At 38.4% G+C, this 26,960-nt stretch overlaps 1 protein-coding gene across 1 annotated transcript; it reads right to left on the reverse strand.

Moving 5' to 3' along the window:
* Positions 1 to 11: 11 nt before the first annotated feature.
* LOC125481205 (transcriptional regulator ATRX-like) lies at positions 12 to 26,960 on the reverse strand (the record flags this gene model as incomplete). Its single annotated transcript, XM_048592446.1, has 4 exons — positions 26,878 to 26,960; positions 18,225 to 20,887; positions 15,181 to 15,256; positions 12 to 159 (listed from the first exon to the last, which is right to left on the reverse strand). Coding segments are annotated over exons 1-4 (2,937 nt in total), but the record flags the coding sequence as incomplete, so codon positions are not given.

Genomic DNA, 26,960 nt, shown 5'->3' on the forward strand with positions numbered 1-26,960 from the left:
GTAAAGAAATCCTGCTTCTCCTTACCATTTTCATCTTCTTCTGCTGCACTTTTTGGGTCGGATTTCTTCTTTTCTTCTTCAGATTCCTCTTCTGAAGACTTATCATCATTAGATGACAAATTTGCATTTATTTCAGCTAGCAGCATTTTCTTAGCAATTCTGGCAAAAGAGAAAAACTGTTGAAAACAGACTATTTATACTTGAAGACATTACATTTAAACGATTAGTACCATAGAAAAGATACTTTACATTTTTTTTCTATGCAAAGAAAATCTGCATAAATTTAAAGTTTTTTTTTAAAAACATATTTTATAGAAAGTCAAATTTCAGAAAATTTGGGAAAATGAATTGGTAACAACTTGTGGCAAAGAATACAGATTCACATAGTATTTACAACACACAGAAATCCCTTAAAATAGAAGTCCTATTATTCTCCTGCCTAGCATACATCAGTGATAATTTTCTTGTGTTATTTATGTACAGTAGTTGCAGGAATAAAAAGGACAAAACACACATTGGGTCCCATGTAAGTTTTCTAGTCTATAAAAATTTCCAAATTTACACATACCAATCAATCACTGTGTTTGCTATGAAATCTTCTTATTTTTTCATACAAAAGCAGATAATACATACACAAGAACCATCAAGTATTATCTTGTTTAAATTTTCATTTGAGTATGAATAATAAAGTTTTATTTCAAGTTGTTCCAAATATTTGGCTATCAATACTGGTGAAGTACTATAAATGCAGAACTATTCCTGTTCGAAACAGAGCAAACACATTACTGAACACATTCATGTGTATTTATCCAGATAGTAATAAGCTATTCCTTTCAATGCCTATGTTGCTACTGACTGTAATGAACATTCTTTTGAACAGTAGCTACAAATGCATCATATACCCAAGAATTACAGTCTACCATCAGCAATCTAGAGTCATAGAGCATGGAAAATAGACCCTTCAGTCTAACTAGTCCACACCGACCATGTTCCCAAACTAAACTAGTCCCACCTCATTCCAAATCTTTCCTAATTATTTACTTATCCAAATGGGTTTTAAATGCTGTAACTGTACCTGCATCCACCACTTCCTCTGGCAGTTCATTCCACACACTAACCACTGTATATAAAAACAGTTGCCCCTCGTGTCCTTTTTCAATCTCCCCTCTCACCTTAAAAATATGCTCCCTAGTTTTGAACTTCCCCATCTGAGGGAAAAGGCCTTTGCTATTTACCTTATCTATACCACTCGTGATTTTATAAACTTTATTCCTTTGCTAATTCTAGTGCAAAAAAATATTGAAGTAAACAAATTTAATTTAGAACACCAAACCACAGAACGAAGGCAAGGCCATTTGGTAACGGGAAGGAAGAACCAGGAGTAGGTAAAACAGAAGGCAATAAGTGACACATTTACATCCTCAGCGGATCTTCAGGACACAAAATATTTCATGACCAATTAATCTTGCATATAGGAAAATATGGCAGCAAGGTAAGATCGCAAACAAATCAGATGACTGGACATAATTATTTTTATTGCTGCAGGTTGAGGGAGAAATGTAGCCAGAGAAGTGTGGAAACCATGCACTTAAGATATCATAAGATCTATACATACAGTTGGATAGCCAGGGTGTTCATATTATTTCTCAACTGAGTAACAGTATCCTGAACAATGCAGCCGACTTCAATTCTGCACTGAAGTACTGGCCTAAATTGCAATCAAGTCTGAGGGAGGCCTGAACTCAACCTTGACTCAAGGGCGAGGGTTCTTTCAACTCAGCTTGCTTAGTTAGCTATGGGTCAACAGAAAGGGGTGAGAAACTTTATCATCAGAACTGCTTCACAGTAAATAATTTTCAAGTACTACCTGAATTTAGAAGTGTATTTCAATTAACAAGGTATCAAAAAAAACAGTAACATTAAAAAAAAATGTAATAGCAAATTAATGAGAAATTGCTTTGCACTTGTGATCAACTGTCGTCATTTTCTCAGACAAGAGCAGAGACCATCACTTCCAATCCAGTTGTTTACATGATCGCCCTCAAAATGATACATTTAACTACCAAGCTTGTATCTTCGAGATGTTCCACTACAGCAACATTTTCAACTCTTATTCTATCCTTCACTCCATCTTCAGAAAATTTCTCCAAACCGCACTACAAAAGCTTTAAATCTCCAACACCCTCTCCTAACACTCTTCTATGCGTGAATCATTTTTGTCTCCCTTAAATACAGTGAAAATTTGTTTTCCACTCCAATAGCTCCTTCATGGTTCTTGCAAGCCTAATCAGAAGCTCTCACCTTGCCTCTGACTACACTTCTTGCGTAGTTAGCGCTAGTCATTTTCTTGAAATTCGAAAGGGACCAAAAGCTGTGCATTTTTCCTCTAAGGCAGCAGGTTTTCTCCTTTGTGCCAAATATTGCCCTTCTACCCTCCACCCCAGCATTGTTTTAAAAAACACCATAACCGCTTAGTTTTCCTATGAATAAACTTGTATGGCTACATAACACTGCAGATTTAAGTGCTACATTAACACACTAACATCTAAATTTCTTCACCCACGAAAAGCTAAGTGTCAGATTTTCACGTACAAAGGAGGTGTGCCAAAAATCATGACCTTGAGCAGACACCTGCCTTTGTTCCACTTTCTCAGAAACCATTTTATTTTGATCATTACCAGCTGTAGCAAACAAACAGGGCAGCAATTCAAACTAGAAACACCATACAATTTCCTTATAAATCAAGCTTTATTTACAAATTACCTCTCCTTGCACCCACTTTCATTAAAACAGATTTCACACTACCTTTCTAGGTATTACAGGGACATTTCTCACAGAACCAGAAACTACGTTCAGCCAATGTCAGGATTAAGGTTATAAAGTTGCCATAGTCCGAGAGCACCAGAAAGCTGCTCTCTCATTAGGGATGAATGGTGGTGAGTTTATCCAGAGAGTCACCACATCTCAGGTAAAGGGCAAGGTTGAGAAGAATCCTTTATAAAGGCCTCATCCAGTTCAGGAATCTAACCAGCGCTGCCAGCATCACACTGCATCACAAAATAGCCTTCCAGCCAAATGAAACTGAACAACCTTCAGGATTACAATAATTTAGTCATTATGCTGCTAGACTAGTTATCCAAACTAATAATCTGGAACCAGAAGCTTAAATGCCACTATGGTCGGGGAATTAAATTCAAATAATAAAGCAAATCTGGAATAAAGTAATGGTCAAGAAACCATCAAAAGTTTTATTAAATATCTGGGTCACCCATATCCTTGGGAAAAGGAAATCTGCCATCCTTACCTGGCCTGGTGATATGTGGCTTCAGACCCGGAGCAACATAATACTCTTAAGAATCCTCATAAGAATCTAGCATGCCACTCAATTATAGGCAGTTCACCACCAACTTCAAAGCAAATGGAACTGGACAATAAATGCCAACTTTCCATCAATGCCCTCATAAATAAATGCTGTGGCATTTAATTACTATTTTTATGGCCACTGTAAATAATAAGGTAGCCAATTGTGCGCTTTTCCTATCATTTGTTCTATTATAAGAACATTTTCTCTCAAATTCTTTAAATTGTTCAAAATCTGAATGAAATCTCGACCATCCCAAATGATCACAAACAAACAAACTAGATTATGGGAAACAAGAAATATTTCTCAGTGTGTTATTTGTGCATTATTGTGAATTAATTCAAATGGACCACACGATAAATATTAGAGACAGTCCAGCAAAGTCAAATTTTCTTCCTAGACACAGGGTTGTTGTGAAAGTTCAAGTAAACACAGAATTTCACATGGCTACTATTTTGCTTTACTGAAAAACAAGCAATTATGAATTGTGCCAGTTTTTGTTCTATATTTCAATTCCTGTATCTCAAATATTCGTCATTTTGCCATTAGACAGAATATTTTCAATAATGAGAATTAAATCATTTTGAAAACTTTGATACCACTTCAAACGTTCTTCAAATAAAAAAAAACAGTAATGTGGAAACCTGCAATGCCAGCAGGAAACAATATTGAAGGTGATCAGTTCAGGCAAGAGGTAAAGTAAACAGACAGTTAACTTTCAGGCCTGGGCCCATGACAGCTTCCAAGCAAGAATCCAGTGCTGAAATGTTAACTCATCTCGCCGTCAAAGAATGTCATTGACTGAGCGTTTTCAAAGTTTTCTATTTTTGTTATTAGTTGCTAATGTGACTAAATGTGACACAGGAATTTGTTACATACTTCAGCAAAATTCAGTACAGAAATTAAAATTTAGTATCTAAACATTTAAGCATTTGTAAAGACTATCTATTGCAAAGAAATACAGAAATTGATTCTGATCATTGCGCCAATAATAGTTAAACCAAGAAACAATCACATGCAATATCTTTAATCATAGATAGGTCTGACTGTTTAGCATAAGTTTTCACCTGAAGATAAATAGTTGAGTTTCCTTTGTCTTACACTTTCTATATACTTACAGTGTATTAATAGAGTGATGTGCAGGTTCTTCTGGTCTTTTGGAGCACACCGAATCCAGAGCTGGCCACCAGACTGAAGACTGAAATCTCACTTCAAGTCAACTAATCAGCAGCTCAGAACCCAATCCAAGGCATACACTGGGCAATAAACGTTAGCTGGCACTGTTCAGTCAGTTGAGCCAAATATCTTCCACCAGTTGGTTGCAGGTTTATTTTGTGCTTCAAGTGTGTGTTCAAGGCCTCTGATTCTGCATAAATTCTTTTTTTGATGCTTGCCTTAAAAAGTTTCCTTTCATCAAGTTCATTTCACAAAAGCTGAATGTGCAAGATGATGGAATTGTTGCACCCTCCCCCCTTTCAACTACATTACTTCAAAATATACAGACTTTAACTTAGACGTAGCAGAGAACATTTCTTTCTACAAATTCTCAAGGGGCATAGAACAATTGCATTTGGTGCCAATGTTCTGCATTCTCAAATACAACAAAAGGTGAAACTGAATCCATTTTACGCAGATGCCTCATGTTGGCAGAAAGTATTGACTCAGGTCAGGCTCAATACTCGTTGCCCATCCATCCTCAAACAATAATTTAGAAACAAAAAAAAGTTGCAATTCAAGTCTTAGAAATACAACATACACAAAATTTTAAGTATCACAAAAACAAAATAAATTCACCAGCATTACTTGACAATCATATTATAAATACAATTCAAAATTACAGCTACCTCACGGAAAACTTGCATTCCATTAAATATTTGTAATGACAATTTAAGACTGATTTTTAATTGCACGCAGAATTAATAAAAAAATTAAACAACTTCCAAATATTCCAAATCATAAAAAGTGTACTGCAGCTCCCTGTGGTTACAATGGAACCACAATTTCACAAGATGATAATTTTCTTATAAAAAAAACATAAGATTTGATATATTTTGTCTAACAAATACAAACATCAATTTAATTTACAAATTAGCACATCCAATTTCAAACAATGTCAGGAACACTCAAGCACAATAAAGCAGCCTGCTCAAGGCAAGCAAAATATTATGAACAAAATCATTTCTCTCAATAAATAAAAATGGGGAACCAAATCACAGCTCAGAATAAACTCTGCAAAAGTTGGAACAAAATAATTCCTCTACTATGTGATAAGTCAAAGAACCAAATATTTGAGCTCTACACTAAGAGGTATGATGATCAACTAAAATAACGTTTGCATTTAAAGTTAGCTTGCTTCAAATAGCTAATTAATATCCATCTTTTTAAAAAGCATTGTAAGTGACACATTTTCAGCAATGCATCTGACCTAAAATGAGCATGGAAGTGACATTTTGATTGGATCTTACAAGTATCATGAGGTGGTGACTGGATTTTTCATGTGAATGCTGCCCGTTTTGCCACCCCACAGAAGATGCCATAGTTACTGTGAAACAATTCTGCTTAATTCCAACAGTTAACTTACAAATATAATTTCTGAAAATGTGGTGCTGCATTATGAATCCAAATGTCTCACTATCTAGGTTAGTTCAGCATTTAAATGCTACAGCTCTATTCAGAAACTTGCAATGATCTTCATTAAGACAAAATTCTGGGATTACTTTTAGACATCTATCAAAAATACACCTCTGAAATTAACAGTAAAAGGTGAACTGTATGCTGAAAGGACAACATAAACAGTTAACATACCATCATATTCTGGATGAGAGAAACTTGCTCGAAGAAGAATTCCTTTCTGCTGACAACTACTTGCCTTTGCTGTATTTTCTGATTTCAGAACAAAGTTCAAACAGGAAGTGCAGAGCAATTTGTTTGCTTGCCTACATTTCAATCTCACCATAAAACAAGTTACAGCCCTTATTACAAAAAGGGATCATCTGGAAACATTTCTCTTTTAGAAGTTGCCCAAGTTCTTGTGACACCTTGGTAGATAGATGCGCCAACTTAAGTAATGTATTGTAATCTACAAAAACTAATTGATCCATTTTCAATCATTAGCTTTTGGCGACCACAGCTCGTGATACCAACGAATCAAGGAATGTTGCAGTATAGCAGCAAGCCACTCAGCTCAAGTCCATGTTGGAATTTTTCTCCAAATAGGCCACTTCTTACCTCTTGCTCATTCCAAAACCCTTTAATATACCAGCAACTAATGCTCTTAAAACAATTTAAGAATTCTATTTCAGCAATAGCTTGTAGCAGGGAATTCAGCATACCAACGACTGCAAAAATATCTGTTCTTAACACTCTTTCAGCTGTGATTCTCTTCGACAGACACACTCCTGTCCAATAGGAACAGTTTATCAAAACATGCCTTTCACTTTTAAATCCTGATCAACATATATGCCAGCTACTTAATTTTTTCATTCAAATAAGAGACTCAATTTCTTAAATTTTATAACTGTAGTCCCTCAGCCATGACAAGTGACACGTTAAATTCAGTGATCTTAATTATTCGCTACTCTCCAAGTCCTCAGTCATTTCATTCCATAACATGGGCTCTAGTATTTTCTCAATTGAAGATTATAAAAATGATTTAATTGACTCTCCTTCAGTTTACTACAAGGAAGTCTTTCCAGAGATAGAGTCAGAGCCTCTGTTGCATTCCCTAGCTCCTGTCGGAATCCTTGGAGGAATCACTAAAGTGGAATTTAATGGCTTGATATTTGAAGAAGCTTGGTGTGGGCATAAGAAGGAATGCTGAAAGTTAGCACACAGGTGCAGCAAACAAATAAGGCAGTACCAAGGGATTAGAGTAGAAAAATAAAGTCTTGTTACAGCTTATTATAACGCTTTCGTGATGCATACAACAACTGGAATACTTTAGGCAAGATTTGGTCTCCACAGTTAAGAAAAGATACACGTGCATTGAGGGTAGTAGAGCAAAGGTTTCTGAAGTTGGTCCCTGGGATGAGGTGCTTGTCCTATGAATACAAGGCTTAATAAAATGAATTAAAATTTCAGCATCATTTCAAAATCAGAATAAATCATCCTGAACTGGAAACAGAGACAAACTATTTACTTTCACTCTTCCCCCTCATCCTACTGCAAATTTATTTTAATAAAGTAGGGATACTGCAACTGATTGTAATACCTTTGGGTTTAGAAAGCAGTGGAAGATGCCAAAAAACATCAGAATTTTAGCTTCCATTTACTAACAAATTACTCTTGCTGGAAAGCATATGCATTGACATCCAAATAGATTTGAATGTGGCTGTAGTGCTCTAGCTCTGTTGCATATGGACGTCAGTACAGTCTAACGCTTTGCCAACTTATTCCAACAAAAGCTGTAGTAAATGCAGAGAAGCCTTCCTTCAAGAGACAGAAAGGCTGTGCCATTACTCCATCTGAGGAGCTCCTGAACAGCACAGATTGAAATATTGCCCTGAAAGCTCTCCGAGTTAACAATTACCTGAAACACAGTCACAATGATCAATAAGGCAATTGGCTTTGCTCATATTGAAGCCATCAATTACTGCATTTGGTTAATCCACAAGGTCTGTAATATAAACATAACATACTTGCATTGTTGAGGGGAAAGTAGATGATGATGAATGTTGCCCCAGCTGCTAACATAGGGAGCCAAAGTCATAAAATTGGTCATCATTTTAGATTATCCTTCCAGCCATAAGAGGGAGGTATTTTTCACCATACATTGGTTTTGGTCTCAGAGAATTCATTTAACACCTGTGTTTTTCAACAATCTCAAGCTAATGGCTTTGGAGCACTGTGGATAAACATTCAGTTACAGGGGCCCTGTTAACAATGTTACACATGGAGCCGTAAAAATGTCCCCAACCATGAAGTCCAAATGCATACCAATACAGTGCCTCCTTTTACTGCCAGCAACATCAGAAAATCACAACTTTCTTTAAAATCGGAGACTGCATTCACAATTAAAAAAATTCAGCACCAACAACGAACATGTCACATGGTGGGGCCTGAAAAATATGGATTAATGACAGAACAGAAACCTGAAGAGGAGACACGCAAGATCTCAAAATAGAAATTCTCTTATGGAACAAACCAATGTTTCACTTTTACAGCCTGCAAGAATTGCAACAGTCTGCTGTACAAAACTTGAATTATCAGAAAAACCTGCAAGTACAGTAAAACTGCCAAATACATCTATTCTGAACATTTCAGAGCTACACTGGTACCAAATCAACTATCACTTCAAATGGCAAAGACATTACCTTGTATTCTAACTGGTGCGTAGGCAAAGTAAATTTTGTCATTTATTCAAGGGCTCCAAAAATCTGAATAGCTGCATGGTCAGCTGCAAACTGCATCTGTTAAAAGCACCCTTTATTTTCACAGATGTTAAAGTGAGAATTTAACACAGGTTTTGGAAGAAAAAGTTCTCTTATTCAAAATTGTGCTGTTATTTTCAAAAAGTTAAATAATTCCAACTGGAGTGGTTAGGTTAGCTTAGGTTGGACAGACTGACATCCTTTGTAGTTTAACAGTAAGGTCACTAGACTGAAACATAAAAGATCCAGAGAGGTTGACAGGGTAGATGTGGAGATTGTCTCTCGCATGGGAGAGTCCACAACTAGGGGTCACTTGTTTAAAAATCAGGGTTACCATTTAAAACAGATCAGGTAAAAGCTTCTTACACAAAAAGGTCCTGAATCTTTGTAACTCTCTTCTTGAAAAGATGGTGGAAACAAAGTCCTTGAATAATTTAAAGGGAGAGGTAGATAGATTCTTGTTAAGCAAGGAGTTAGAAGGTTTTTTGGGGTATTTGGATGTGCAGACTTGAGTTTGTGGGTGGAGCAAGCACAATAGGCTGCATGGCCTACACCTCATCCTTTTCTCAGTATCTTGTTCAAGTTTATCCAGAGAAAAATAACATTCCTATAACAGATATTCCTGATCTTGAAAACTGCACACACAGTCTGTGACACAGCAAATTAAAGTTTACACAAGTGGAGGAGGAAATAACTTCTGATATAAGTTCCAAATTCAACTTAGCAAGAAATCTACTCCCACCTATCTGCCAAGTTCATGTAGAAATATTAATGATAGTTCAGTTGCGCATGCTCCGAAAGACTTTTAAATTATCATTTATACTGTTGAAGGTGTAAACCGAAGCTGGAATTTACATTGTGATATCACAATGAGTCAAATTCAAATAATCCAAATCCCAGCTGTGGCAAAGTTGTGGCCGTTCCTGCTGGCAGAAGAAAATCCAATAGAAGAACACCCATAAGATGACACAGTTCCAGAGTAGTAACTCCAGATTAGGTAAACTACTACACTATTGTATGGCTGCTCCAGAGTGCAAAATCAGGGGCAAGCATGCAGCAACATCTGCAAAATGGTTTTGTCCACATTGAAAAAAACGTATGCACCAAGACATCTTTAACGCAAATGAAACCAGACGCTTTACCAATTTATCAAAGTTCATGTTTAAAGGTGAAATGTATAATGGTGGAAAAAGTGAAGATATTAGCAGTGCCAAGCTTCTATGTCTGCGCTAACATGAATGGTATCAAAAAGCCGCTGTTCCTTGGATTTGAAAAGTCAAAGTTGTCACATTGCTTTGTGAATCTCAAAACACCACCCGCGCAATGGAGAATAACAAAACAAACTGATGACTGCCAGTCTGAGGGGCATGGATCAGGAAAATGTACAGAATGATTCAATGGAAAAGAAAAATTATTACCCTAATGCCCTAACAGACCAATGAATAACTACATGCTCACTTGCTAATTACCATAACTGAAGTCACAAATGCCAGAGATGCTCTAGCTTTGCACTGTATCATGAACACAGTGGAATGCACTGGTAATATGATGGACTCATCCAAAAACAGCATGCCAATCAGAAAAAGAGTCTTCCCAGAGCTAACTCTCAAAAGGTTTTCAATGTCTTTAACTACACATGGTTAGGCCATTGTAAGGCATGATTAAACTGAAAAGCAGATTTTTTCACATTTTTACCGCAGTTCTTCCATTTGTTTTATTTTTGACAGCGCATCTGTATGGACTCGCTTAGCTATCTCAAACCTCCAGTTGATGCATTTATGAACAGGTGTCTTGATATTGACCACTGGAAAATCTCTAGGGTGATATTCTAAAACGTGGATTTGTTCAACCACACACAGCAGGATTCACGATGCCATAAAGATACATTAAAGTTACTGCCTTCATGTACCTGACAGTTCCCCTCTCTACTAACCAAACAAGCTTCCAGCAGATTCATTGCACCCTACATAACACAATGACAGAGCTTTCATACAGTAGGCAAAAACAGGAAAAAAAAACAACCATCCCTTTTATCCCCCACAACTATTGAGAATTTTAAAAACTGCACGATACTAAAATTGACTCATCAAAAAAGTTAAAAATTTAATATCATATTTCCATGATCTCAATGTTGATCTGGCAACAATGCTGTGTTAACATACACTGAAACAGTCCAAAGTGTAAAATATTCAAATATTAATACGTTTAATGTTCTAAAGTCACAGAAGATAGTTTGAAAAATTCAGTGATTAATTAATTCAAATTTTATCGAAGATAGGTCGTGCACAGCTGTGCACGACTCCATAAATTAGGTCATTAATACTTGTTGAGTGAATGTTAATCTTTATTAAAAAATGTTGGTCAGTCCATTTGGTCTCAAAACTGTTGTGGCTTACCTCTCAAATCTAAAAATATTTCCTTTCAGCTCTTTCTAGGTGCACCAAAATCTGGATAAACCCATTTGTTTGCCTAAAAACAGCTTAAATGTACATCCACAAAAAGAAAATTATATTTAAACTAATAACCCAAAGGTCTCTTTTATTACTGTGATTTCCAATAACAAAAATGTAGTATTTAATCTATTCCTGCAATAGACTTTGTCAAACTATGAGATTATTATTCTAAAGCAAGTGGTTGCACCACCGGTAATTAACTGTTTCTCAATCTACATATGAGGCCTACCTTTCCTGACAGAAACACTATATTGGTCTCAGAATAAACCAGGTCAAGAGCACAGGTTTATATTTCTAATAGCTTTTATATAGCTAAAAGTAAATAAACAAATCTGATTTTACTTTTCTTGTTGGTTTTACTGAATTTAGGTAATGATGTTTTTAACCAGAAGCATGTGTTTAGAAGCATTCAATGTATTAATGGTGGGCATGATTGCAATAGATCCAAGCAATCCCAGCAATATTGCATAAAAGCTGCAAATGTCTAAAATAATTAATGTCAAAGAATACCTGAAACATCACCCATTACGATATTATTATATGGACTTGGAGAACAGCTTTGGATTTTGGATTCCTTTGGGACAGTAATAGAGTTAAGATCCACCATCTAAGTCTTCCTCAGTCTCTATAACAATGTCTATCACATCAGTGTAACTTGTACATAATGGCTGCCATGCAATAAACTACATCTTGTTTAAGACAGAGACTCTTCTCTTTGGGCCACCAAGTGGTTATCCTCTACCCCACTAACGAAGCAGCAGGGCCTGTAGATTACTACCAGAAAAGTGATGGTGACAGCTGTTCCACCAATGTCTCATACAACGTTATGGGTAGTGGTGAGGATTCATCTTCAATATAATTCTAATCTTACCTGTGAGCAAAACTAGGTTTGTAAAAATTCAATTTCACAATGTGCCATGGTGGGATCTGACACTTCCAACCTGTTAGCTCATCATTCCCTCTGCAACTGGGACAATGGTGACAAAACTGTTTGCCACACCAAATCCTGTAATGCTAATCATAGCCGTTACAATAAATTCCTGTCTGCATATTTACATATTCTGTCTTACCTTAGCCCCCATACAAAAAAAGTAATGAACTGTGTATATTACAGAAAAAGAGGAACACGTTGCCAAAGCTTTTTGGCTTGCACGCAAGACAAACCCATGAATGCCAAATTCAAATGATCACAACTTATACCACAGGTAAAGACTACTGATTGGATGGCAAAGAGATTCTAATTGGGCAAAATTTGCCATGGAAGAAATAGGAACTGCTGGCTTACCAAGGTCCTAGCGAATTTAACAAAGGTGCAAGGCTTGACCATTTTCTTTTATTTTGCAGATAACTGCCAATGAAATCATGTCACCTTCTGGGCGGTGTAATATTCTTTTAGTGACTGATATTTAAAGTTGACATTTAGCGCAGTTATTATGAAACTCAGGAGGAGTTGGTGAGCTTATAGCTCCTGTTACTTTCCCCATGAAATACCTCAGCCAACCAAAGGAGCACTCTTGTCACCTGCAGTATATGTTGTGATAGTTTGGCCTTTTGTCTTGATGGATGCAATGCAAAAAGCTCCAGAAATATGACTCTTTTCAATATTCAAGTCAAACATCCTGCAAATAAGACCTAAGCGGACTGATCGATATTAAAGACGTCATAAGATTGTAATACATGAACTTGGAATTTTGAATGCTATGAACATTTAACATCAGGGACCACACAAAGTAAACCTTAAATGAGCCATGACATTGTTTTAAAATAGCTCCAGGTCATGTCATCTATGAGAGATGATAATTTTCGATAAAGCCTCTCAAAAAGATAATAATAAACATCTCTGGCTGGATCTCCTACGGAATTTCAAATTTGCCACTGTTTGAACTATCTGGAAAATACCCATGGACAATAAGCAACAGCCACGATGTGTGTAGGAACAGCCAGATACGAAGGAGACCTACAAAAATCCACTATGAAAAATATGCTGAAAACTTAATTATCCATTCGAATAGATTCTTGAAAGTTTTGACAATGGGAAACCAAAAGCCCTTCATTAACATGGATTTACACCACAGTTGCCAATTGTCAACTGTAACATGATGGAACCTTGATCAAGTTTACAACAAAAAAGCGTCCACATACATTTTTTGTCAACTTAAGAGATCAGTTGGTCTTATTTCTTCATTCAGTTTTACACATGGACAATTACACAGCAAATTGAGAAATCTCAACTTTTCAAAAATTCAAACGCTGTTCTAAGCAACTTCAGGAGTGAAAAAAAGGAGTGATTTATTTACCCTCCCAACTTGGTCTTAACATGTAGGTGGAAAAGAGTATGAAAACAGACACTTAGCTACTACCGTACATTTTGTTTCAAAGGTCAATAAGCTGACCATAACTCAAATTTACTCTGAGCTATTAGGCAAACAGGGTAAGAGTAAAGGCAAAAGGATACAACAATGCGTGATGGTATGCTGGCCATTCAGAAGAAATCGGATTCTCTGATTTGCCCCAGTTTATAATTCTGTGTAGTAACTTCAAAATCAATAACAAGATAAGCCTGAAAACTAAAATGCTTTGCCTTCCTCTGGCTAACATACAAGCAGCGAAAATGCAAATGATTTATGCCCCATATCCCTTTAATAGACGTGTTCAATTCTACCCAAAAATTTGGACGAGATGTCTATGAGAATATACCAGGAGTACAAACTCACTCAAAACCAAAAACCAGGAATTACAAGAGACTCAACCCTTCATTTTGAAGTAATTTTACCTAGTATAACAAGTTAAGATAACCCCTACCATGCACTTTTATTTGTGGGTTTCTTATTCCATATTTTTTCCCTAAAATTATGGTCATAGGACAATATATATTTCGGATTTTAGAAATGTAGTTTTAAAGAATTACAATGAGATCCGGGCATTTCCCCAAAAGCTTCAAATCGGCCACCATGTTACGACACGACTTTCCATCAAGGCAATTTCAGAACATAGGAGCAGGAACAATTCATTCAGCCCCAACCCAGCATGCCATTCTAGGTCACGGGTAACCATCTATTTCAATGGCATTTCCCTAATTATCCCCATATCAGTCGATGTCATTAGTCTCCAGAAATCTATCATATGTCTTGAACATAATGACTGATCTTTCACAGTCCTCCTAGCAGAGAACTCAAAACTTCACAACCCTTTGAGTGAAGAAATTCCTCATTTCAGTCCAAAGTGGCTTGCTCCTTATTCTGAGACTGCCTCCAATGGTTTTACATGTTCCCCCAGTCAGAAAATATCATTTCTGCACCTATTCCATCTCGCCCCTTTAAAAACTTTTAAGTTGCAATGAGAAGTTGTAATAATAATCCAACATTTTAAACGTATGCTCAATTGTTTAATTTTAAAATCAAGGTCACCAGACAAGACGTTAATGTCCAAATATGTCTCATCCTCTACATTATTCCACACAAAAAAGTTTCCCCACAGGGGAAACTGATCAAGAATCTCTTTTCCAGTAATTAGCTGAATATGGACTATTCTACAGACAATTAGCTTCTGCACTTTAAGAACTTCTAATCATAAGCTGAAAAACACCACTTACAAACTAAACACAAAATTGTCTTGTTGTGGGCTACTTATATATTGAATCAAGCACTTCCAGAGGACGCAACGACATTATGAATAAACATGAAATAACAACTAGACATTTGACATCTTTAATTTGGTAGATTCAAAATCCACATAACATTTTGAATCATAGTTTCAAGAAAAAATGCTGAGGACCAGGTAATTTCACAAAATTGTATTTACTGCATAAATTGAAAAAATGAAAATGTTTCAAACCATTTAAAAATCTTTTACAAACAGATGAAGACTCGTTATATATCTTAATAAAGCAGCAAATGTTAGCACCAACAAATTTAACCGTTTAAAGAAGTTTGTGACTACACAAAATGCTTTTCCGATAAAGAAGTCTGTGTAAAGTCCGCACTGTGGAATTTATTACCTATTCTCAGGGTCATCATCATAGTCATCACTGGCACATGGGGGAACATTTTTTGAATTTCCCTCCGCTTCATCACCTGTAATGATAAAGACTATGTTTTAGTTAAGATTTCCCATAATATTTACAGAATATTCATGAACTAAAAAACAAAGTGATCTATATTACATGGCAACAATCTAGCAACATTTTTTGGAATTTTATTCTTTACCATCATAGAGCTTTTGTACTTTTCACATTTCTACCTCTAACATCATCTTTTTTAAGTCTTTGTATCTAAGTTTTATTCCAGTTATGATACAAGAATGCTCATCTGAAATATTGTGTTTTGCTCATCCCTCCACAATGATGGTCTCCTAATTGACAAGCTAGGTTTCCAAGTTGAGATTCGAGCATCTGCAGAACTTGGTATTTGTCGGTAAGTCAAGACAGGTTGAAAATTACTGTCTAATCTTAAAATTAACCCAAATGTCAGAATAAAGAATTTAATCACTAATCCGAGCTATTTTGTCACCCTTCATCATGTTGTGAAGTAACCCACAATGTCAGGTGCACCACGAAGCCTGTTCCACGAACGAATTGGGCAATAAGATCCAACAGCATTGTTGGACAAAGCGTGGAGTTTGTTCCGCCTATGCAAATTCAAAACAAAACCTCGTTGGGTACCCATAAAACCTTTCAACTCAAAATTTTAATGGAAGTTCATGGTTAGTTCCAAGATTAATGAAAAAATTGCAGCTTTCAGCATTTTGCCAAATGGCAACATTCCCACCAAGGTCCACTTGCCAGCCAATTTGCACCCTCTTTCTCATTCAGCATACATTGCTGTTCCCTTTGAAACTTGGTCATCTTGTAGTTTTGCTTCAATGGATCAAGACAAAAAGTTTCAACGGTGCAGTTCTTTTCTTTAGCAATAGGTAAATGAAATAAATTTTATTAATTAGTTAACCACTAAAGTCAGAAACTTGCGCCATTTCAACATCCAAGTCAAAAAAAGCTGTTAAACTTTTATATTAGATAAAATTGTATGATGAACAGAAAATTTGTTTGTGTAATAACTCAGTGTTAACATCCCATCGAGAGATTATATTGATGTTGTGGTGGGCATAAACTATGCAGAAAGTGACATTGGAACAACACTTATAATCATTTGGAAAAGTTCCACACAAAGGGATTTAAACTCATACAGGTTTTGAATCCAATAATTAATGAAAAGAGTTCATCAAGTTTGTTGGCTAATGCTACTGGGTGATTAATAAAATTGAAATTTTCTTTGAAAAGACACACCCAAAAAAGTTATACCTTAGATAACCAATTATGTTTTGGAATGGGCACAACTTTGGAATAACATGGAATTAGAGAAGCCTTTTAAAAAGGGTTTTGACCAGATACTGTATGAAAGGCTGCTTTGTAAGATAGAAGTCAGTAATCTTAGTGGTAATTATATTGAACTGGACTGAAAACTAGCCAGAAAGCTACAAGCAAGAAAAAGTTGTAAGTATCTCTGGTCATGTTTGGAGACTAGACAGTCTAGATGCGTCCATCAGGGATCCATGTTGAGACCACTGCTTCATCATCATCATCATCATCATAATCATAATAATAATAATAATAATAATCTAGATACAAATCTTGGATCCATTCTATAAGACTGTAAGAAACAGGAACAGCAGCAGGCTGTGCAGCCCCTCTAGCCTGCTCCGCTATTCAAATAGGATCATGGCTGATCCGACATTCCTTGCGTCCACTTTCCTGCGCTTTCCCTATAACCTTCGATTCCCCAACAGATCCAAGAATCTACCTATCTCAGCCTTAAAATATACATAAGGACTCTCCCCTACAGCTCTCTGTGGCAAATTCTGAGATTTTGCTACAAATCATAATTCCAGAATATGCCAAAGTTTAGCAGTTTTGTTCATCCATAATCATAACACTGGTTTCAAGTGACAGTAATCAACAAACAGGGATTAAATATTTGCCAAAGGCAATCTTTTAAGAAGTTGGCCAAGAGGATTTTCAAAAGGCATTACTTTCACTTATATGTACTACAAATCATCAATAGTTTCCCTGGGATGGGGGAGTTCAAAACTAGAGGGCATAGGTTTAAGGTGAGAGGAGAAGGATTTAAAAGGGACTGAAGGGGCAACTTTTTCCACGCAGAGAGTTGTGCATATATGGATTGAGCTGCCAGAGGAAGTGGAGGAGGTTGGTACAATTATTTAAAAGGCATCTGGATGGGTACATGAATAGGAAGGGTTTAGAGGTATATGCGCCAAATGCTGGCAAATAGGACTAGATTAATTTAGGATATCTGGTTGGCATGAACGAGTTGGACTGAAGGATTCAGGATATATGGTCAGCATGGATGAGTTGGACTGAAGGGTCTGTTTCTATGCTGTACATCCTTATGACTCGATAATAGTTTCTGCTGTGAACCAATAAATGCGTTAATAAATCTCTGGTGTGGCATCATATTTCCATTGTCAACTGACAGTAATTATAACAGCATCCAAAACATTAGCTCAGACCCATAATGCAATTGAGGTCAATTGTTCAGATTGGGTTACGCTAGCAAAGGTACATCAATAGCAGTTCAAAAACGACATGATCTGCTTATGGAGAAGGTTATTTGAAATAGTCTTCATCAAAATGGGTAGCACGATGGTTCAGTGGTTAGCACTGCTGCCTCAGTGCCAGGCACCACTCTCCGGCGACTGTCTGTGTGGAGTTTGCACATTCTCCCCATGTCTGCTCTGGTTTCCTCCCAAGGTCCAAAGATGGCAGGTCAGGTGGATCAGCCATGCTATATTATCCCTCGTGTCCATGGGCATGAAGGCTTGGTGGATTAGCCATGGGAAATGTAGAGTTACAGGGATAGGGTAGTGGAGTGGGTCTGGGTGGGATGGTCTTTGGAGGGTCAGTGTCACTTGATGGCCTGACTAGCCTGCTTCCACACTGTAAGGTTTCTACGATGCTATGAAAATATGCAATGCTTTGAAAAATTACAGAAGAAACGCAAAAATATCACATAAAAGCAGCACACCTACCTGATGACTGGCAAAATCCTGATCCTGCAGCAAGAACAACGTTTTCCATGATAGGCTGTATCTTTTGTTCATCACTGCTATCTTCTCCAGGCATGTCCTGCTTGTCCCCTTGTTCAGTTTCTTCATCTTCATCGGACGATGATGAGGAGCTTTGCTTTCTCCCCACAGCTCGTTTCTTTCGTTTTAATTTTGCTTTTTCTGGAGCAGAATTTGTGGAAACTCTCTCATCTTTGGATGAATCATCCCCATCTTCCTTGGTTATCTGTCTTTTTGTTTTCTTTGAAGATGATTTTTTAGCAGCACTGATTTTACTCAAGTTCTTTATCTCTTTTTCTAGGTCAGAATCATAGTTCGAAGAGTCTGAACGATGCTGTCTTTTTTTGTTAGCAACACTAATCCTTTGACTAGTTCTTTTTCTCTCTTTTCCACCAAAATCTGAACTCGAAGATGAGCACTTCCTTTTACGTTTAAGGCTACTAGACTGTGGCATTCGTTTTCTCAAACCAAACAGACTCGTCCTTTTAATAATTCTTTGGGATGAATCACTATCTTTGTTATCCACATCTGATGAGCTCTCACATTTCACTGCTGCCTTTTTCAATACCTCAGGAATTTCATCTGAGTCAGAGGTAGTTTGCACACTAGCTTGATGTGGTGTATCTGACTTATCAGGATCCGATTCTTGCATCTCACACTTGAGACTTTTGCTGACTGTTTTTGATTGGCCAGTCTTTACTTTCACCGAAGAGTCAACTTTGTCTTTACCTTTAGATTCCCTTTTCAATCTTCTACGCTTTTTACCACCAGTACTATCAGTATCATCTTCAGATCTGGAGTTCACAATTCCTGCCCCACCAGGACGCCTCAGGGGTGTAGTTTTTATGCGAGGTGATCGCCTGGTATCAGCATCCTCTGACAGAACTGAAGCATCATTTACAGGATCATTTTCAAGATCGTCTTCGATTGCTTCATCTGATTTCTTCTTCCTCTTTTTTGAAATTTTTAAATTGCCCCTTTGATTCTTTTTCTTGATTTTTTTGCCTTTAATGGAATCTTCTGCAGCACTGATTCTTTCTCCACCTTCTGCATCATCATGGCTATCAACTCCATACCCAGTATCATCACCATCAGCTTCATTTCCATCATTGTCGCCAGCACTGCCTGCATCACTCTCCACCACATGCCCTTTGTTGCCACTGCTATTATCCACTACCACAGCAGCATCACTCCCATTAGCCACTGCCTCAGCAACTTCATTATCCTCTGCCTCAGTGTCCCTCCCATTATCATCCATTTCAGCAACACCTTCAGCATCATCTATTGCTGCAGTATCTTGTCTATCCTTAAACAGTTTTCTCTTGCCTGTACCTTTTGCAGTTTTTTTAGATCTCTTAAGTGAAGCCAGCGTCAGCTTACTTAAAGTTTCACACTTAGCTGAAGATTTAACACTGGAATCAGAGTCCAACTCTGAGGATTTTTCAGAATTCTGGCTTTCAGCAGGTGCTTTAGTTGATGTAGTATCTAACAGTGTGCTGTTACTGGCAGAATTATCCATTGTGTCCAGATCTGGTAGCAATGAGACAGTTGCCCCAAACAAACCTTCAGTCAATGAAGCAACAGAACCCATATCTAAAGCTTCATCTAAACTGTTAAGTAATGTTGCTTCGGCCATCTCGGATTCTAGTACAAGACCCGGATTTTCAGTATTAGCAACAACTTCATTTTTGACCAACAGATCTTCATTTGATATACAATCAGTTTCAATTCTAGGCATTTTTGAATCCAGTACTAGTGGACTGATTTGTTTTACTGACATTTGTTGTTCTTCAGTAATCTTGTCTGGTTCACTTGACACTACTGACACTTCCATCTGATCAGATTCATCTTCAGGTGAAACAGAGTTTTCTGCAATTGTCCGATCAGGTAATAAATAGTTTTCACTGTTAGTAGAATCCAACACCTCAAATTTCTTAACACAATCCTGTAATGATCCAGCATGTTTCTTACTTCTTTCCAAATCCTGAATCTCTCTATCTACAACTTCTTCCAATGCAAGATGAACTTTTTTTAGATCTCCAAGCACAGACTTAAAAGCTTTCAACTGTCTCATGCTTACATTAGACTCAGATTCATTCAAGTCTTTCTGTTTTAAAAAATTAACAAAACTAATATTCAAGTTGGCTGTTGTATCTATTAGCTTGCGAGCCTTCTTCAGAATTTCTTTTGGCACTTTCAGTGCCTTATAAGAATATAAAATACTTCCAGAACCTGGAGAAAGGGCTGTTAATGTGTCTTCATCCTTTTCTTGTCCATTACAATCTTTACTGGAAATTCTCTGAGCATTTTTATACTCATGATCCATAGACTTGTCACTGTCATGAGGACCGGGAGATTTGCATTTATCACTGTCCAATTTAAATTTATCAAAGTCTCTCCTCTTTCTGTTTTGTTGCCACAGCTGATCGAGACACTCAAATACACTGTCACACGCTGTCACCAAATCCAGTAAAGGCTCTGGGTTACATACATAGCAGTACCACTTTTTGTTTTCATCCATAATATTGGATAGTTCCTTCCTACCCAGGTTTCGCAAGATGCAGCTTTTGCAAAATGCATTGTGACAAAAATCACAACAAATCAGATTTCCACCTTCAGCACACCATCTGCAATACAGAAGGAAAAGCAGAATAAAAAGAAAGTCTACACATCAGGAAGTAATAATCACAACTGTGAAGTAGGTCCAAAGCTATCAAGTGGAACAGGTGGGGCAGTGTGGATGGATCACATTCACATCATCTACATGAAGCTTCAGTACACAGCACCTATTGATTTTTTCTTTTCTTGAACTCATTTAGATGTTGGAAATTATTTCCCATTAGAAACATTTCTCTGTCTCCTAGCTGAAGCTGCTGGCTCCAAGGGCAGGGTGTCAAGATACATTTGCCTCAGAACTCAGCTTCCTGTTGGCTAACAATTCCACACCTTTTGAGATAATTCAGCCACTCAGGCAGTTGTTATGGACCAGACTAGATCCCCTAAAAATACGTCAAGATGACAGCCTAAACCCTAACATTTTCTTAAAGGCAAACGTAACACACTGTGGTCCAGATGCAATTCAGTTGGTCAACCTACTCACATTAAGCAAAATATACTTTAACTATAGTGTTTAAATAAATTGTAACACAAGAAAGAGAACTTAGAATAACTTAACTCTACTGGAAAACTTAATAGATACAATAACTATTACTAATTAACTGTTCCAACATAAAAACATCCCATTAATACACTCCTTGGTACAAACCTGACTGCTCTGGTCGACACATTGTCTCTGCCTGCTCCTGCCCCACCAAACTTCTCTCCAATTATCTCGACTCCATCTTCTCCCCCTTGGTCCAGGAACTCCCCACCTACGTCCATGACACCACCCATGCCCTTCACCTCCTCCAAAACTTCCGATTCCCTGGTCCCCAACACCTCATCTTTACCATGGATGTCCAGTCCCTATACACTTGCATTCCCCATGCAGACGGCCTAAAGGCCCTCCGCTTCTTCCTGTCCCGCAGGCCCGACCAGTCCCCCTCCAATGACACCCTCATCCGCTTAGCTGAACTCGTCCTCACCCTTAACAATTTCTCCTTCAATTCCTCCCACATCCTACAGACAAAGGGGGTGGCCATGGGTACCCGCATGGGCCCAAGCTATGCCTGTCTCCTTGTAGGATACGTGGAACAATCCCTCTTCCGAAGCTACACCGGCCCTATACCCCACCTCTTCCTCCGTTACATCGATGACTGTATCGGCGCCGCCTCGTGCTCCCATGGGGAACTTGAACAGTTCATCCACTTCACTAACACCTTCCACTCCAACTTTAAGTTCACCTGGGCCATCTCCGATACCTCTCTCTCCTTCCTGGACCTCTGTTTCCATCTCTGGCAACCACCTGGAAACAGATATCCATTTCAAGCCTACCGACTCCCACAGCTAAATTAAATACACCCCCTCTCACCCACCTTCCTGCAAAAACGCCATCCCCTATTCCCAATTCCTTCGCCTCCGCCGCATCTGCTCCCTAGATGAGGCATTCTACTCCCGGACATCCCAGATGTCCTCGTTTTTCAAGAGCCACAACTTCCCCTCAACCATGTCTCCCGCATTTCCTGCAACTGATCCCTCACACCCTCTACCTGCAATAACAACCAAAACAGAATCCCCCTCGTCCTCACATACCACCCCACCAACCTCCGGATCCAACGCATCATCCTCCGGTACTTCCACCATCTGCAATCTGACCCCACTACCAAAGACATTTTTCCCTCCCCACTCTTATCTGCTTTCTGGAGAGACCACTCTCTCCGTGACTCCCTTGTCCGCTCCACACTCCCACCAGCCCCACCACCCTGGCAATTTTCCCTGCAACCGCAGGAAGCGCTACACCTGCCCCTACACCTCCCCACTCACCCCCATCCCATGCCCCAAGAAGACCTTCCACATCTAGCAGATGTGCAGGTGAACATCTGTTTATGTGGTATACTGTATCCGCTGTTCCCAATGTGGCCTCCTCTATATCAGGGAAACCAAGCGGAGGCTTGGGGACCGCTTTCTGGAACACCTACGCTTGGTTCACGACAAACGACTGCACCTCCCAGTCGTGAACCATTTCAACTCCCCCTCCACTCCTTGGACGACATGTCCATTCTGGGCCTCCTGCAGTGCCACAACAATGCCACCCGAAGGTTGCAGGAACAGCACCTCATTCCGCTTGGGAACCCTGCTGCCCAATGGTATCAATGTGGACTTCACAAGCTTCAAAATCTCCCCTCCCCCGAACGCATCCCAAAACCAGCCCAGCTTGTCCCCGCCTCCCTAACCTGTCCTTCCTCCCACTTCAAGCCCCACCCCATCTCCTACCTACCAGCCTCATCCCACCTCTTTTACCTATCCATCCTCCCTGGACTGAACTATCCCCTCCCTAACTCCCCACCTACACTCACCTTTACTGGCTCCATCCCTGCCTCTTTACCTGTCTGTCTCCTCTCCACCTATCTTCGCCTTTATCCATTTTCTATCCGCCTCCCCCTCTCTCCCTGTTTATTTCAGAATCACCTTCCCCTCCCCCATTTCTGAAGACAGGTCTAGACCCGAAACGTCAGCTTTCCTGCTCCTCTGATACTGCTTGGCCTGCTGTGTTCATCCAGTTCTACGCCTTGTTATCCCACTTCAGAAAAAATAGATTTGTCTCGCAGGTAACCCAACAGCAGAGAGAAACCCCAGCTTCCAGCTTTAACCGAGAAGGGAAAAGATAGCTTCGCTTCAAGCCCACAACAGAAACTGCTTAAAAATAAACCTAAAACTCCTGGTCTCAGAGAGCTGGCCATACGCATCCAGACTGCGTCCACTGTTCCAACCATTTTAAATAAAACCCAAGGCCTCCCAAGCTGTTTACTTTATTACAGACTACCTGACACCTCATCCTTACAACCTTTCTTCAAACAAAAACCAGGTCAAAATAACTTCTTAAAAGCATAGCACTGTCACACAGTATTAAACATTCCAGCTAGGGCTTTCATTTTGAACACAAATGCATATTCTGGTGTCAACTGCACTAGTTTTGGCAAGTTTCTGTGTAATTGGGTTGTGCTTTAAAAAGTTTTTCCAAGTATTAACTGTAAGCTTAGTTAAATAGTTGAAAATAAAATATACTTCAAAGACATTTTTAATAACTGTCAATTCACCATCCATGCAACTCTTAAATTAGTGAATTAACTTACTAAATTAATTTTTTAAATTATTCAAGTTCTACTGTAGCCCATTAGTCATTGTCTAAGTAAACTAAAGCAGATCACAGATTTTAACAGGTACTTTTCATGTCCGTGCACTCAAAAGGAACCAGCTTAAATGTTAAAACAGCAATTACGCACGCGGGGGTGTGTGCACGTGCGCACGCGGCGGTGGTGGAAACACCAGAAAGTTGCATCAGGAGTGATGCAACGAACAAGAGATGGCAAGGGAAGTGAGAAAAACTTATTCTGGTACTTAATTTTACATCCTACAGCACCACCATCTTTTAGACAGGCAGTTGCTTCCTGTCACTGGAGAACGATGTCAGTTTTCTTTCTGCTCTTCACACCACCAGGTGCAGTGTTCATTGGAAACTCAGCCAACTTCAAAACGCGTTCCTGAAGGCGTGAACGAGTGCATTTAGTGTAAATACTAAATGATAAATTCACCCTGAAGGTATGATCTACTGTGATTTTTCATTCCCAAACTAGCACAAAATTAAGTTGCAAAGACGTAAATGCACTCAAATTCTGTGATCAGGAACAATAAACAAGAATACAGGGGAAAGGCAGGCAAAAAGTACCAAGTTCTAATATTCATTGGAGAGCCAGTGCAAGCATGATGGCTGAATTACCTGTTTCTGCACCATCACAATTCTGACATTACATGTTATTTACTCCAATTTCAGCCAAATTATAGCTCAAAAGCAGCATATGAGCACAAATGCAAGAATTTGTTTTTAAAACTATCTTTCGATCTCACAAGTGATTATTCTTTGCTTTAGAGAGCTCAGGATCAGATTTGAGCTGGACGGTACCACAGCCAGTCACTGCTATAACTATTTCCAGCAGGAAAAACAAATTAGAATCAAATAGAAAACAAAGATTAATTTTCCACTGTTTTTCATAATCAACCAGGAAACTCGACCAAGACACAAAAACTGGAAGAAAAAAATTAGCAGAAGACCTTGTTGCTATCTTATAAGATAACAGGCAATGAAACTACTTTGAAATGAAGGGATGTTACTCAAAGCAAGGCACTGGAGATCCTTGCATTCAAATGGAAGTCCCAACATTACATGTCATCTCTGTGAAGGTAACCAAGCCACTAACTGATCCTACATATCCAACAGACAAGTATCAACTTTCTCTCGGTCACATCTTACAAAGCCACATGTCAAGACATCACACAGGCGGCCAAAAGGAGGCAAACTGCACACACACATCCATCTCTCCCAGAATCAAAAGCAAGTCTGTACCCTTTCTGTGGATTTTATAAGACCATAAGACATAGGAGCAGAAATTAGGCCATTCACCCCATCAAGTCTGCTCCGCCATTCAATCATGGCTGATAAGTTCCTCAACCCCATTCTCCTGCTTTCTCCCTGTAACCCTTGATAATCAAGAATTATCTATCTCAGTCTTAAATGTACTCAATGACCTGGCCTCCACAGCCATCTGTGGCAGTGAATTCCACAGATTCACCACTCTCTGGCTGAAGAAGTTTCTCCTTATCTCAGTTCTAAAAGGTCTTCCCTTTACTCTAAGGTTGTGCCCTCGGGTCCTAGACTCTCCTACCAATGGAAGCATCTTCCCAACATCCATTTTGTCCAGGCCATTCAGTATTCTGAAAGTTTCAATTAGATCCCCCCTCATCCTTCTAAACTCCAATGACTATAGTCCCAGGGTCCTCAAACGTTCCTCATATGTTAAGTTTTCCATTTCTGGGACCATTCTCATGAACCTCCTCTGAACCTTTCAGAAAATGAGTCACATTCTGCTTATTAAAAATATTTGTGATATACATTTTAAATCTGATGCTGATGGGGAGAGATTGAGAAAATATTCGAAAGGTTGAAATTCCAGAATTGCATCAAGAGGTGGAAATTTCACAATCCTGGTGGCTGAGAGGCATGGATAAAAGTACTTGCATCACACAAAACAACCAGATGCATTTCACCTTTGCTGCTTCAGATCTGCATCATCGAATTTCAGGATAAAATTGCTAACAACCAAGTTCTTGCAAGGTGCTGCAAATTAGAGTATGTTCATCAGAGCTCAATTTTACCTAATTTGCCTTGCAATTCACAGAGGATTTGTGCACAGCAATGTTAACACTCTACAACCAATGAAACAAGGAAACCACACCACACAGAATGCTGCAAACTTAGAAACAATGACTTTGTGAAATCCAATCACAGAGCAAATGAGTTGAACCCAACTACAAGAGGAAAAACTCTAGACAGATCCAAATACAGAAGCTTTCTTCATCGAGTAATGTTCCCATTTGAGGAGAAATCAGGTCCCTATTGGACAAGTGAGCATATCGTAAAGCCAGCAACTCCATCCACCGCTCCAATGATGCAAAATTCACAATCAGATCTGCAAAGGTTAGATTCAACTCAATGTGAAATTAACCTAAGGTGAACAAACTGGTTTCCTTGCTTAACATTCAACTGTCAAAATGAAGGAAAAAATTCATAATCATAAAAGGCTCATGCTTTCTTCTCCATAAAGTCTTAAAAAAAATCACATCAGCTAAGCATTTCAAACAACTGACATTGGTAATAATTTTGGGCAGTTACTAAGTAATGAGTTTTTAGCAACACTTAGTTGATGTCAGTTTTATATCCACATTTTTTTAAAGACTGAATTGCTATGATAGAGACAAGGAAACTATTTAAATCACTGAAAACAAAAAAAATTGCTGGACATCACAGCAAGTCAGGCAGCATTCATGGACAGAAAGCAAGCTAATGTTTCAAGCCTAGCTGACTTTAAAATCAACCCTGTCCCTTCAGCTGAAAGGTAAGTAAATGTCAGTGAAATGAGAATACAAATAAAAAACAGATCAGGATATAAATTAGACTACCCACCTGCATTGTTCATCCATACCATCTGCATCTCGGCTAATATCATCACTCATATAGTACTTATGGCAACTCTAAAAATAGGAGAA

The sequence above is a fragment of the Rhincodon typus genome, unplaced genomic scaffold, assembly GCF_021869965.1.
Source record: "Rhincodon typus isolate 14 unplaced genomic scaffold, sRhiTyp1.1 hic_rhity00001236, whole genome shotgun sequence".
Lineage (NCBI taxonomy): Eukaryota > Metazoa > Chordata > Chondrichthyes > Orectolobiformes > Rhincodontidae > Rhincodon > Rhincodon typus.